Raw genomic sequence first — 15,000 nt, forward strand, 5'->3', positions numbered from 1 at the left:
AAGAATATACAGGATAATCCTTTTCGAGGATTAATGAGTTATTAAATATGATGATTGGATATTTTCACAATTCAGGAATAAATATATTCCCATTTAAACGGGTAAAGGATATCACTTTGTCTGTTGTTAGGAGTACGAGATGAGTTTTTTCTATCATTATTGGGAGAATATAATACTCATCTCTAGAGAAATATCTCTTCATCCGCTATCGTATACCATCGGGTTTTCGATGTATGCTTATATTAGTTGACGATTATGTATGTGATCGAGATATGTTGTATATAATCGATATATAATTTTATTTATTAAATAAAAATTATTATTGTTTATAATGGTTCATAAATTTGTATTTGACATATGAGTTTCAAGCATATTTGATTTATTATCATATCATACGAAAATATAAATATGTAATATATATTATTTTATATTTATTTTCAGATCAACCTATTTGAATAAAGGAAACTTTTTTTAGCACGGCCAAGTAACTTTAGTTCATAAATTATATTATTGTAAGTACATGAATATAAATTTAATGAAAATTTTGCCTCTGTAATTATGGATTTCAAGTGATGATTTATTTATGATAATTGGCGTGTGACAGAACAAGAGAAGGATTTAGCCACAGAGAGAAGAAATGGCAGCGGAGAAGTGGCATTACAATGTGGTGTCGCTGCTCTCCGGAACGGAGAGGGACTTTCTCATCCGTAACAATGGCGAGAAGGTACTCGAAAGTCTTCCGTCAATTACTAATAATTGTTGAGCTTCATGCTTACCTTAGAAAGTTAGGATCTTGTGAGACTTGCCTATCAATCTATTGCTACAGAAACTTAGAAACTTGTCGAATTTGCCTATCAATCTAAGCTAGCCTCGATTTAGTAGATTTTGTTCGAAGCAACAACTAGTCTTCCATGCTCGTCGGACAGTCTTTGTTTGCCTTTGAGATCTCCACCATGTCAAATGGATGCTCTGTCTAAGTCAAGAGCAGAGAGAGAGCATTTTTTGATCCGTGGTAAGGGACATAAAGCAATAGGATGCATCAAAGCCTGACGGGTTGAGTTTTGGATGAGAGATTAAGAGAGGCGTAGGAGGGAAGGAAAAGGAGGAGGATAAGATGAGGCGAACTGCATATTGCTAAAATGCTAATCTTTCCCTATTTGAAGTATGGAAAATGCATGGCAACTTTAGTTTCTCACTGACAAGCTGTGATTTGTTCAGGTAGCCATCAGCAGTCTTGACGGGAAAAAGTTTGGTCTCTTCTTGTCGGACATCTGTTACGAAAGAATCGTCACTGATGATCTGATCAAAGTATACAATCAGCTGTCCTCGGAGGGCCGCGATTTCGAGATTGTCTTCGTGTCATGTGATTCATGCGTGGAGACCTTCAATAGGTACTTCTCAGATATGCCTTGGTTGGCAGTCCCATTTGCGGACTCCGACACACGCGAAAGGCTACATGATCATTTCGGCAGTTTCGAGGAGTATTATCCCGCTCAGCTTGTCATCTATGATGCCGCTATTGGCATGGTCGTTAACGAAGAAGGTCTCCGAGCTGTGGCAAAATATGGTGTAAACGGGTATCCATTTACTGTTAACAGGTTGTACGAGTTGGAGGCGGCTGCTAAGAAGGAACAGAGTCTTCGAAGTCTGTTGGTTTCGCCGTCCCGGGACTACTTGATCTCCAATGATGGATCCAAGGTAATCGATGATCTCATTGTAGGAAGAGAATTAAACTACATTCTTGATCCACCAGCTTACTACCACCATCTAATCTACGTTAAATTGAAGCAGGTTGCCGTGTCGGATCTCGAAGGAAAGATTGTGGCTTTTTACTTCTGGTTTAATATTCCTGATAAATATGGTGGTCCCCATAAGTTGACTCTGGTGCTGGCTGAAATCTATAGGAAGCTTAAGGAAGCCGGGGAGAGCTTCGAAGTTGTGCTGGTGCCATTAGATGATAATATATCATCCTATGAACAAGGCCTGGCAAGCATGCCATGGCTCGCGATTCCTTTCGAAGACGAGGGCTGTGAGAAGCTTGTCCGCTACTTTGAGCTCTGGCCCTTCCAATTACCAACCGTGCTTGTGATTGGTGCCGATGGGAAGATTATGCTTAAAAATTACGATAGGCTCATCTCCAAGTATGGAGTTATAGCATGGGAAGCATTCCCGTTCTCTAAGTAGCAACTGGATTTATTGCCAGAGAAGGCAAAGGCCGCACAAACACTGGAATCTCTTCTTGTTGCTGGGGACCTCGATTATGTCATTGGGAAAGAAGGCTTGAAGGTAATGAATCGAGCATATAGTGAATCCACAGCTTGGTATTGTCAATGGCTAAGCCCTCATCATTGTGTTTGACAGGTTCCAGTGAAGGAGCTTGTTGGCAAGACCATCCTCTTCTTCTTTGCAATGAGTGATTCGTTTCAATGCCAGAAATTTCTTCCCATGCTGATCGAGGCATATCACAAGATCAAGCGCATGGACAGTGCTTTCGAGGTGATCTTTGTCCCTATGGGCTATATGGATTCGGGTGCTTTCGAGTTCTTCTTACGCATGCCTTGGTTGGCGGTGCCGGTGGATGATGAGAGAATAAGATCGTTGGAGAACACTTTAGAAGCTCATTACGTCAACACCCTGGTTGTCATTGGTCCTATAGGTCAAACGATCACAGAGAACGCCGCAACTTCGTTGAAGATGTATGGAGCCGATGCCTACCCGTTCAGTGAAGAGAGGATCAAGGAGGTAGAGATGGCACAGACACTGAAATATCTTCTTGTTGCTGGAGACCTCGATTATGTTATTGGCAAAGAAGGGTTGAAGGTAATGAATCGAGCATATAGTGAATCCACAGATGGGCATTGTCGATGGCTAATCTCTCGTCATTGTGCTTCACAGGTTTCGGTGAAGGAGCTTGTTGGCAAGACCATCCTCCTCTTCTTCTCGATTCGTAGGTCCGGCACATGTCGCGGATTTCTTCCCCATCTGATCGAGGAATATCACAAGATCAAGTGCATGGACAGTGCTTTCGAGGTGGTCAACATCTCGATGGATAAGGATCGGGATTCCTTTGAGGAGTTCTTCTCCGGCATGCCTTGGTTGGCACTGCCGTTCGGTGATGAGAGGAAGGAATCTTTGAAACGTACTTTCAAAGTCGATATCCTCTACCCCTCCCTGGTTGCCATTGGTCCTACAGGTCGAACTAGCACAAGGAATGTCATGCATTCGTTGGCGACCCATGGAGCCGATGCCTACCCGTTCAGCGAAGAGAGGATCAAGGAGTTGGACTAAAAGATAGACGAGATGGCAAAGGGATGGCCTGAGAAAAGGAAGCATGAGCTCCACGAGAATGGGAAGTTGGAGCGGAGCCAGTACGACTTATATAAGTGAACACTTGCACAATTGTATTTGGTGGGATTAGGTTAGACTATTCCTAATTTAAACATAGTTGATACCTAAGGGATCTGACCTAGATCATTAATTAAATTGTCTCATATGGTCTGGGGATGCAATTCAACCTAAAATGCAGCCCCATATAGCAAGATGGTTAAGCTCATCATCTTGTTATTGCATGAAATGCATCAAGATAGTAGCTGAAGCTGATTTAGTTTTAATGTGTTGCTCTGTCTTTAATCCAGTGAATGCTTCCATTGGTGTCTATTATGCTTAAAGAATCACACAGAGGGTATATTGGTTAATTTTACATGCAAAAACACAAGTCAATTGTTTTGGATGTCATGATTTCTTATATTTGACATATCAGAAAATTGGGAAGCGAGGAAATACAATCTCAGAGGAAGTACATTTTCTTTTAATAGAAACTTTACAGTTGATAAATTCCTTTCCTAATTTGTTGACTCAGATATGAATCTGATACAACTACTACTTTCCTGATTTTGTGATGCACTGGATTGCTGATTTATATCCTATTTCTCTTCTGAGGTATTGGAAGATAAGCTTCGATTCATACTTGTTGTTATCAGGAAAAATACCTTTCGCCTTTAGCCAAGAGAGAATATCAATTTTTTTCTTGAGGTTGAGGGCTGCTGTGAAGTAGAGGCTATGCATCGAAGAAAGTTCTCATCATGATTGATGATAATTCTTCTTTGTGAGGCTCTATTACAGATGTAGAGGATAGCAATAGTCAAGCGGCATGGTCCAAACAATTAAAGCTTCTCTTCTCATGGAGCATGACAGCAATAGTCGAGTAGCACGGTTCAAACGATCAAAGCTTCTCTTCTCATGGAGCAGCTCCTGCAGGAGTTCAATCTTTGATGATTCAAAGCCAACTGTCTTTCTCTATTTCTAGGAGAGATGACTATTTTCCCTCTGCTGAAGAATATCTCTCATTGCATAGAAAGAAACATGTACTTCAGAGCTACCATCTTCGCTCTGCAGCACATGCATATGATCTATAGATAATTATAGATAATTAAACCCAACCTAAGTTAAACCCAACCTATAATTATAGATAATTATAGATAATTAAACCCATATGAGCTACCATCTCAGCCCCTTTGAACCCCCCGGGTGGCACAGGGCTGGATGGGGCTTCGGTTATATACCGGGCGTTGAACTCTCATTCACAAGTTCGCACGTGACCTTTACGGGGACTTGTTTTCGCGCCAGGGACCAGGTGAGCGGCTGTTTGTGGGCTTGCAGCTGTTCGTTCATCCTTCTAAAGCCTTGTTTTCTCCTTCTCCCTCTTTTCTCTTGTGCACACAAGGTGCTCACTGATTTGCTTATAAAGCTTCCCCTTTTCGCGAGACTTCGGGACTTGTCCGTCGCTCGCCCTTTCGAACTAATCAACTTTCTCTCTTTTACAGGTCCTTCGGGACCTGCGTGAGGTTACAAGTTGGCTGACCCTTTGCGGAGCAATATAGCAAGGGCGGAGCGCGACTTAGGCAACGCAAGCTAAGTTCGCGTCTTTGCCACGAGTGGGCCTCGCGACTTAGGCAACGCAAGCTAAGTTCGCGTCATTGGCCGCAAGGGTGCCTCACGCCTTAGGTAATTCCAGCTAAGGCCGTGACAGCTCGGTACACAGTATCATACCGAGAAAATCTCGAAATTCGATTCGGTACGAAATTTCAATCCTTGGTCCCATGAACATAAAGGTTGGTTTTTTATTCATATTGTCAATTTTGAACTGGATGCCTGTGAGTTCTTTGATGTATCTAGCATGAATGACATCTTTTTTTTTATCTTAATATGTGCATCCTGAATGATCCAGATTAGATGGTATCTTTTGGTCATTAATTTTGATTTTCAGTGCTATAATGATCGTCTATCATAAATATCATTCTTTATTTGCTTGTGTATAAGCCTAGCTACTTTATCGTGGATGTAACTTTTTGTTCAGAGTAGCATACTGTTAGCAACTAGCTTCATCAACTTGGACTCCTTTCAAGTCCTTGGATTCCCATGAGGAGGGTGTTGAAAATATTCATTGGTTTTGGTGGAAAAAAATCATTAGTTGATTGACTCAATGCCTTTACCATAAAATCACTTGTCAGTTTATATCTGCTCCTTTAAACTAGTTGATTAAGAATAAAACAAAGAAAGAGAAAAACTATTCTATATTGGATTCAGTGATAATCTTCTTTTTGTGTTGAAAGGCAAAATTAATGTAGTGATCGGAAGTGATTTTTAGTTTTTGTTCAAACCGATAAATGAAAAGTTATATGCCACTTATTGAAGCTTCTCTAATGGGATATTATGATTATCCTGCCTACTGGCTAAGGTTTCTGATTAGATACAGGTTATTATGAAGAAGTCTGGTAGGTGTCCTTTTTGCCTTTAAATGATGATTCAAGTTTTACCAAGCTATCTTTATAAGCACAAAAGTCTAATTAACCTGAAATCTCTGAGAAATTAGTCAGTGAATTGGAAGTATTATGTCATAAATTTCTTGGTAGTTGTCTTTTAACTAATATATAATATGCTAGATTGAGATTCCATAATAAGTATCTAGGTGATGTTTGTTTGATTTGATGAACCCTAGCATTTTTAAAAGTTGAGTCAAATGACGTTGAACATTCTTTCTTAGTTTCTTGTTTTTGACTTGATAGTTCTATACTTGTTCTTTCATGACAACATGAATATTCGAAGTAGCTTTTTAACTTTTCTAAGTATTTTGCAGAAGGATGAAAACTCTAGTATTGAGGATTATTTTGGGGATGAAGTACTAAAAGTGCGAGCTTGTGGGATGTCATTTATTACACTTGGAATAAATATCCGGTTAGTTAATCTTTTTAACTTGTGACATCAGTAAATGTTGCTTTATTTTTTGTGGTGTTTAGTTTTAGAGCATAGCTTCTTAGTGTCAACCACAACAAGAATCATGTGATGTTATAGGAAATTCGGTTTTCATGGTTTCAACCTTCTACAAAAGTAGATATGTTCTAGAATAACCAAATATCGTAAATGACTCCCTTAAATTCTTAGCATCATAATTGATCCTAAATTTCTTCTGACAACGTGTTGGCATCAATATTGTTGTATGTAAATTTCTTGGGACAGAAGATTGACATATTATGTATTGCATTTAGCTCACTTGTAAATCTAGCATTGTTCCTGATATAAAGCACAGTATGTAACAAGCAGGTAGGTAATTTCATAGTTTAAAGGAAGATCCCACAATTGAGGTGCTTTCTTGAGTGCACAATTTCACATCGGCATGCTTCTTGATAACTATGTTTAGTAAATTGTTTACAGATATCTAGGATCAGAGATCCTCATAGATTGATTTTGTTTTTATCAAGTAAAATATTTAATATATGAAGATTTAAAACAATCATTATGTACTTCAATAAAAGATTTATTAGTTGCATGGAGTGGGACATGCATGTAATAGGCTAGCATGATATGATGCTTTACTATGATGTCTTGTGCTAGTCCCCACATGCTGATTATCCTGCTGCTTTGCGTTGAAAACCAATTGTATTTTGGTTTATCCTGCTGCTTTGCAATATCTTTCATTTTCATTTTTTTCTCTGCCTTATATTTTGACTTTTCTCCTGCTGCTGCTGGCACAAGCCTTCTTTCTTCGAACCTTTAGGGGACGACTTCCTTTATTGCTTTGCACCTGTTGCCTTTATCTATCACTCAAACCTTGATTCAATTTTCTCTTGCATCTAACATTAAGGGAGATTTAGGCCAAAATGATGTTTTGTTTTCAATTTAATCGCCTTCGACATGAAATCTTCAGCTTTTGAATATTGTACTGGTACAAGTGCATAGACAAAGGACTTATTAAAGGACTAAGCTGCTTAATTATTGTGGTCATGTCTCCCATGCTTTACGATGCCCCTTCCATAACTGACATTCATTTTTCCGGAATGCGAACATCAGTATGGCGAATGCTTTCCTCTTAATAATTTTCACTTAGAGCTGAAGAGTTAATGCATTCAATCGAGTCATGTAAATATTTCAATCTCAGTCAGTTAGATTTAAAAAAAAATGCAGTATAATCCAAGAGATCAATATTTGAAGTTCTAATTTAAAATTGAATGAACATCGCAGTCATCTCTGTGCTTGAAATCTGTGCTTCTTTCTCTTCATTAATTATTGTTGGGCTTGTCCTAGACCTAGTGGTTCATCTGCATAATCAAATCTAATTTATGTAAATATCTCCTATAGTGATGTCAGGAGATTTTTCAGGATTTATATTACCGCTATCTTTTAGATTGTCAGTATGCATAACTGTAAGGATTGACATGTTCTAGCCTGTTTGACAGTTTCACCTGTCAAGTTTCGGTCATCAGAAACATGTCTGGGGGAGAGCTGAAATAAGAAAGTGTGCATAGTGGATTGCAAAAGTTGGAGGATGTACCTAGGTCTCATCTTATGCAATTTCCATTTATGGGATTACATTTATAATCATTTAGCAGCTGATTTAGGAAGAAATTTATAGTGTTGCCTCCTTTAAAACTATAACATTTCATGATTTCTGAACTATAAGGATGATTTTGTGTCGTGCAGTGAGAAAGTTATGAATTTAGCTGGATGGCAGCCAAGAATTTAGCTGGATGGCAGCCAGTGAGAAAGTTTGCAATATATCTTAAGTTCCATACTCCGATTGATATCAAGTATTCTGATGAGACCACAATTGATATCAAGCATGATGTGTTCATAATATGTAAATTATGGCAAATGATTGTAATAACTTGTTATGACTTGATTTCATATTCTGATCATCGTGTTTCTCTGTTTGAACTGCAGGGGTGGTTGGATTATTACAGCTTCTTCCTTTAATTATTATTTAACGAATCCCTTGCAAAATATAGTTTTTCATATGAAATTGTGAAGCTTTTAGGTTCTTCCTATATCACATATCTATTTGCCAATTATTCTATAAAATGTACATGAAAATTGTAGTTGTTTTTTTTTAATGTAAATTTTTTATATTCCTGTCAATCATAAAATATCTCGCTTTTGTGAAACAATGAAGATGACACAGGAAGGGGATTTCTTTTGGAAGAACGAATCTCTGCTCTTTTGAATACGTGTGTATATATATATATATATATATATATATATATATATATATATATATATATATATATATATATATATAAGAAATAATTAAAAATTATATATTTAAGAAAATATTTAAATTCTATTTTCTTAATGGTGTGGGCAAGTTAAGAATTTAATTATTATATTGATTAATTAATTTATTAATTAATATAAAAAGTGATTTTTAAAAATATCCTTAAGGGGAAAACCTCTCCCGCTAACGACCTTGCTCCTCTTCCTCCCCTATAAAAAGAGGGGGTCAGGCTATTTATTATTTATCACTGGTGGAGTGGAGCCGGATAATGGGAAGATTGAGAGAAAGCTTTATTTCGAAGAAGGTATATCTTCTATCTTTCATCAATTTATTATATATATATATTTAAAAAATATTAGTCAAATGATCATATTAAGGTTTATAAATTTTGAATTATATAAAAAATTTAGAAATTAAAATTATCTTAAAAGCTGTATGAATAAAAAGAAAATCATGTTTAATTAATAAATGTAATAAAAATTATGATGTTTTACCTTTATTCTTTAAGTGGATTTAATTAGTTTGCAATACTTATTTATTTGATCAATAAATTTCATGAAATTCATGTTTTTGCATTTCAAATCAAATTATGTTAATAATTAGATAGCTTAAGAATATATAGGGTAATCCTTTTCGAGGATTAATGAGTTATTAAATATGATAATTGGATATTTTTACCATCCAGGAAGAAATATATTCCCATTTAAACGGGTAAAGGATATCACTTTGTCGGTTGTTAGGAGTATGAGATGAGTTTTTTCCATCATTATTGGGAGAATATAATATTTATCTCCAGAGAAATATCTCTTCATCCGCTATCGAATACCATCGGGTTTTCGATGTATGCTTATATTAGTTGATGATTATGTATGTGATAGAGATATATTGTATATAATCGATATATAATTTTATTTATTAAATAAAAATTATTATTGTTTATAATGGTTCATAAATTTGTATTTGACATATGAGTTTGAAGCATATTTGATTTATTATCATATCATATGAAAATATAAATATTTTATATATATTATTTTATATTTATTTTCGGATCAACCTACTTGAATAAAGGAAATTTTTCTTAGCACGACCAAGTAACTTTAGTTCATAAATTATATTATTGTAAGTACATGAATATTAAATTTAATGAAAATTTTGCCTCAGAGAAGAAGAGATGAATATTAAATTTAATGAAAATTTAATAAAAATTTAATTGAATATTAAATTTAATAAAAATTTAATGAATATTAAATTTAATGAAAATTATGGATTTCAAGTGATGATTTATTTATGATAATTGGCGTACGATAAAAGAAGAGAAGGATTTAGCCACAGAGAGAACAAATGGCAACGGAGAAGTGGCATTACAATGTGGTGTCGTTGCTCTCCGGAACTGAGAGGTCCTTTCTCATCCGTAACAATGGCGAGAAGGTACTCGAAAGTCTTCCGTCAATTACTAATAATTGTTGAGCTTCATGTTAGGATCTTGTGGGACTTGCCTATCAATCTATTGCTACAGAAAGTTAGAAACTCGTCGAATTTGCCTATCAATCTAAGCTAGCCTCGATTTAGTAGATTTTGTTCGAAGCAAGAACTAGTCTTCCATGCTCGTCGGACAGTCTTTGTTTGCCTTTGAGATCTCCACCATGTCAAACGGATGCTCTGTCTTCGTCAAGAGCAAAGAGAGCATCTTTTGATCCGTGGTAAGGGACATAAAGCAATAGGATGCATCAAAGCCTAACGGGTTGAGTTTTGGATGAGAGATTAAGAGAAGATTAGGAGGGAAGGAAAAGGAAGAGAATAAGATAAGGCGAACGGCATATTGCTAAAATGCCAATCTTTCCCTATTTGAAGTATGGATAATGCATGGCAACTTTAGATTCTCACTGACAAGCTGTGATTTGTTCAGGTAGCCATCAGCAGTCTTGACGGGAAAAAGTTTGGTCTCTTCTTGTCGGACATCTGTTACGAAAGAATCGTCACTGATGATCTGATCAAAGTATACAATCAACTGTCCACGGAGGGCCGTGATTTCGAGATTGTCTTCGTGTCATGTGATTCATGCGAGGAGACCTTCAATAGGTACTTCTCATATATGCCATGGTTGGCAGTCCCATTTGCAGACTCCGACACATGCGAAAGGCTACATGATCATTTCGACAGTTTCGAGGAGTATTATCCCGCTCAGCTTGTCATATATGATGCCGCTATTGGCATGGTCATTAACGAAGAAGGTCTCCGAGCTGTGGCAAAATATGGTGTAAACGGGTATCCATTTACTGTTAAGAGGTTCTACGAGTTGGAGGCGGCTGCTAAGAAGGAACAAAGTCTTCGAAGTCTGTTGGTTTCGCCGTCCCGGGACTACTTGATCTCCAATGATGGATCCAAGGTAATCGATGATCTCCTTGTAGGAAGAGAATTAAACCCAATCTAAGCCAGTACGACTTATATAAGTGAACACTTGCACAATTGTATTAGGTGGGATTAGGTTAGACTATTCCTAATTTAACCCAATCTAAGCATAGTTGATACCTAAGGGATCTGACCTAGATCATTAGTTAAATTGTCTCAGATGGTCTGGGGATGCAATTCGACCTAAAATGCAGCCCCATATAGCAAGATGGTTAAGCTCATCATCTTGTTATTGCATGAAATGCATCAAGATAGTAGCTGAAGCTGATTTAGTTTTAATGTGTTGCTCTTTCTTTAATCAAGTGAATGCTTCCATTTGTGTCTATTATGCTTAAAGAATCACACAGAGGGTATATTGGTTAATTTTACATGCAAAAACACAAGTCAATTGTTTTGGATGTCAATCATGATTTCTTATATTTGACATATCAGAAAATTGGGAAGCGAGGAAATACAATCTCAGAGGAAGTACATTTTCTTTTAATAGAAACTTTACAGTTGATAAATTCCTTTCCTAATTTGTTGACTCAGATATGAATCTGATACAGTTGCTACTTCCCTGATTTTGTGATGCACTGGATTGCTGGTTTATATCCTATTTCTCTTCTGAGGTATTGGAAGATAAGCTTCGATTCATACTTGTTGTTATCAGGAAAAATACCTTTCGCCTTTAGCCAAGAGAGAATATCAATTTTTTTCTTGAGGTTGAGGGCTGCTGTGAAGTAGAGGCTATGCATCGAAGAAAGTTCTCATCATGATTGATGATAATTCTTCTTTGTGAGGCTCTATTACAGATGTAGAGGACAGCAATAGTCAAGCGGCATGGTCCAAACAATTAAAGCTTCTCGATCAAAGCTTCTCTTCTCATGGAGCAGCTCCTACAGGAGTTCAATCTTTGATGATTCAAAGCCAACTGTCTTTCTCTATTTCTAGGAGAGATGACTATTTTCCCTCTGCTGAAGAATATCTCTCATTGCATAGAAAGAAACATGTACTTCAGAGCTACCATCTTCGCTCTACAGCACATGCATATGATCTATAGATAATTATAGATAATTAAACCCAACCTAAGTTATTTTTTTTTTTCTTTCTCTTTCAATTATGCACATATCTTATAGATAATTAATTAAACTCACCTCAGGCATGCTAACCAGTAATATTTATGCAATCTTATGATGATCACATACGAAAAAGGAGAAGCCTTCCGACGTGCCCAGAAGCCTAACTCGCTGAAGCATGACATCACTTGTCATCCCTTTTTTTGCTGGTTTTCTCCACCACTGCTTTCTTGCTGGTTTTCTCCACCACAGCTGCGTCCAATTATGATTATTTTCACTTGGTTCTTCAGGTAAGTCTATTTTTTTTTCTATCTTGTTGTTCTTCTTTATATTAATCGTTTGATTTGAAACATCTAGTGGCCCGGATCATTTTGCAACGTCAACCGTTGCTGTCTTATGAGTACGAGGTATCCAGAAAATTTTTTTATCATCCATGGCCTTTGGCTCGCTTTTCGCAATGGAATGTTTCCATCTTGTGACAAGAATATGCCGTCAGCTTCTAAATACAACCGACGTAATGTATGTTCGGCTCTAACATAAACTATTCTATCGTAAAAGTATCTTGCAAAATGAGAGTGTGAGTCGTTCATCGTTTTTTTTTATCTGTCTTCGATTGCAGATGGACCCTTTGATTGGCGAGATGATTCAACACTGGCACAGTTTTCGCTGTCCCAGTAGCGATGGCCACTCGTTCTAGCAACATGAATGGGATAAGCATGGCACGTGTTCCTTGTCCACGTTCGATCAACTTTCTTACTTCACAGCAGCCCTCAACCTCAAGAAAAAAGTTAATATTCTCTTTTGGCTAAAGGCGGAAGGTATTTTTCCTGATAACAACAAGTATGAATCGAAGCTTATCTTCTAATACCTCAGAAGAGAAATAGGATATAAACCAGCAATCCAATGCATCACAAAATCGGGGAAGCAGCAGCTGTATCAGATTCATATCTGCGTCAACAAATTAGGAAAGGAATTTATCAACTGTAAAGTTTCTATTAAAAGAAAATGTACTTTCCCTGAGATTGTATTTCCTCGCTTCCCAATTTTTTGATATGTCAAATATAAGAAATCATGATTGACATCCAAAACAATTGACTTGTGTTTTTGCATGTAAAATTAACCAATATACCCTCTGTGTGATTCTTTAAGCATAATAGACACCAATGGAAGCATTCACTGGATTAAAGACAGAGCAACACATTAAAACTAAATCTACTATCTTGATGCATTTCATGCAATAACAAGATGATGAGCTTAACCATCTTGCTATATGGGGCTGCATTTTAGGTTGAATTGCATCCCCAGACCATATGAGACAATTTAATTAATGATCTAGGTCAGATCCCTTAGGTATCAACTATGTTTAAATTAGGAATAGTCTAACCTAATCCCACCAAATACAATTGTGCAAGTGTTCACTTATATAAGTCGTACTGGCTCCGCTCCAACTTCCCATTCTCGTGGAGCTCATGCTTCCTTTTCTCAGGCCATCCCTTTGCCATCTCGTCTATCTTTTAGTCCAACTCCTTGATCCTCTCTTCGCTGAACGGGTAGGCATCGGCTCCATGGGTCGCCAACGAATGCATGACATTCCTTGTGCTAGTTCGACCTGTAGGACCAATGGCAACCAGGGAGGGGTAGAGGATATCGACTTTGAAAGTACGTTTCAAAGATTCCTTCCTCTCATCACCGAACGGCAGTGCCAACCAAGGCATGCCGGAGAAGAACTCCTCAAAGGAATCCCGATCCTTATCCATCGAGATGTTGACCACCTCGAAAGCACTGTCCATGCACTTGATCTTGTGATATTCCTCGATCAGATGGGGAAGAAATCCGCGACATGTGCCGGACCTACGAATCGAGAAGAAGAGGAGGATGGTCTTGCCAACAAGCTCCTTCACCGAAACCTGTGAAGCACAATGACGAGAGATTAGCCATCGACAATGCCCATCTGTGGATTCACTATATGCTCGATTCATTACCTTCAACCCTTCTTTGCCAATAACATAATCGAGGTCTCCAGCAACAAGAAGATATTTCAGTGTCTGTGCCATCTCTACCTCCTTGATCCTCTCTTCACTGAACGGGTAGGCATCGGCTCCATACATCTTCAACGAAGTTGCGGCGTTCTCTGTGATCGTTTGACCTATAGGACCAATGACAACCAGGGTGTTGACGTAATGAGCTTCTAAAGTGTTCTCCAACGATCTTATTCTCTCATCATCCACCGGCACCGCCAACCAAGGCATGCGTAAGAAGAACTCGAAAGCACCCGAATCCATATAGCCCATAGGGACAAAGATCACCTCGAAAGCACTGTCCATGCGCTTGATCTTGTGATATGCCTCGATCAGCATGGGAAGAAATTTCTGGCATTGAAACGAATCACTCATTGCAAAGAAGAAGAGGATGGTCTTGCCAACAAGCTCCTTCACTGGAACCTGTCAAACACAATGATGAGGGCTTAGCCATTGACAATACCAAGCTGTGGATTCACTATATGCTCGATTCATTACCTTCAAGCCTTCTTTCCCAATGACATAATCGAGGTCCCCAGCAACAAGAAGAGATTCCAGTGTTTGTGCGGCCTTTGCCTTCTCTGGCAATAAATCCAGTTGCTACTTAGAGAACGGGAATGCTTCCCATGCTATAACTCCATACTTGGAGATGAGCCTATCGTAATTTTTAAGCATAATCTTCCCATCGGCACCAATCACAAGCACGGTTGGTAATTGGAAGGGCCAGAGCTCAAAGTAGCGGACAAGCTTCTCACAGCCCTCGTCTTCGAAAGGAATCGCGAGCCATGGCATGCTTGCCAGGCCTTGTTCATAGGATGATATATTATCATCTAATGGCACCAGCACAACTTCGAAGCTCTCCCCGGCTTCCTTAAGCTTCCTATAGATTTCAGCCAGCACCAGAGTCAACTTATGGGGACCACCATATTTATCAGGAATATTAAACCAGAAGTAAAAAGCCACA

At 37.9% G+C, this 15,000-nt stretch overlaps 3 protein-coding genes across 3 annotated transcripts in view; 2 read left to right on the plus strand and 1 right to left on the minus strand.

The window, feature by feature from the left end:
* Positions 1-612: 612 nt before the first annotated feature.
* LOC135613574 (probable nucleoredoxin 1-2) lies at positions 613-3,288 on the plus strand. Its single transcript, XM_065110598.1, has 6 exons — positions 613-724; positions 1,219-1,698; positions 1,792-2,085; positions 2,185-2,286; positions 2,362-2,820; positions 2,896-3,288. The coding sequence occupies exons 1-6, from the start codon at positions 638-640 to the stop codon at positions 3,286-3,288; spliced, it is 1,815 nt and encodes a 604-aa protein (XP_064966670.1). The 5' UTR covers positions 613-637.
* A 6,604-nt stretch (positions 3,289-9,892) lies between these two features.
* On the plus strand, positions 9,893-11,041 carry LOC135613576 (probable nucleoredoxin 1). Its single transcript, XM_065110599.1, has 3 exons — positions 9,893-9,979; positions 10,458-10,937; positions 11,027-11,041. Exons 1-3 carry the CDS (start codon positions 9,893-9,895, stop codon positions 11,039-11,041), a joined length of 582 nt encoding a protein of 193 aa, XP_064966671.1.
* A 2,491-nt stretch (positions 11,042-13,532) lies between these two features.
* Positions 13,533-15,000, minus strand: part of LOC135613577 (probable nucleoredoxin 1-2) — a 2,676-nt gene continuing 1,208 nt past the window's right edge. The window contains exons 3-6 of the mRNA XM_065110600.1: positions 14,736-15,000; positions 14,535-14,636; positions 14,001-14,459; positions 13,533-13,925 (exon numbers count right to left, since the gene is read on the minus strand). The exon at positions 14,736-15,000 is cut by the window's right edge and continues 29 nt beyond it. Coding sequence (XP_064966672.1) covers positions 13,533-13,925; positions 14,001-14,459; positions 14,535-14,636; positions 14,736-15,000 — 1,219 coding nt within the window. The remainder of the gene's footprint in view (positions 13,926-14,000; positions 14,460-14,534; positions 14,637-14,735) is intronic.

The sequence above is a fragment of the Musa acuminata genome, chromosome BXJ2-6, assembly GCF_036884655.1.
Source record: "Musa acuminata AAA Group cultivar baxijiao chromosome BXJ2-6, Cavendish_Baxijiao_AAA, whole genome shotgun sequence".
In the NCBI taxonomy this organism is placed as follows: domain Eukaryota; kingdom Viridiplantae; phylum Streptophyta; class Magnoliopsida; order Zingiberales; family Musaceae; genus Musa; species Musa acuminata.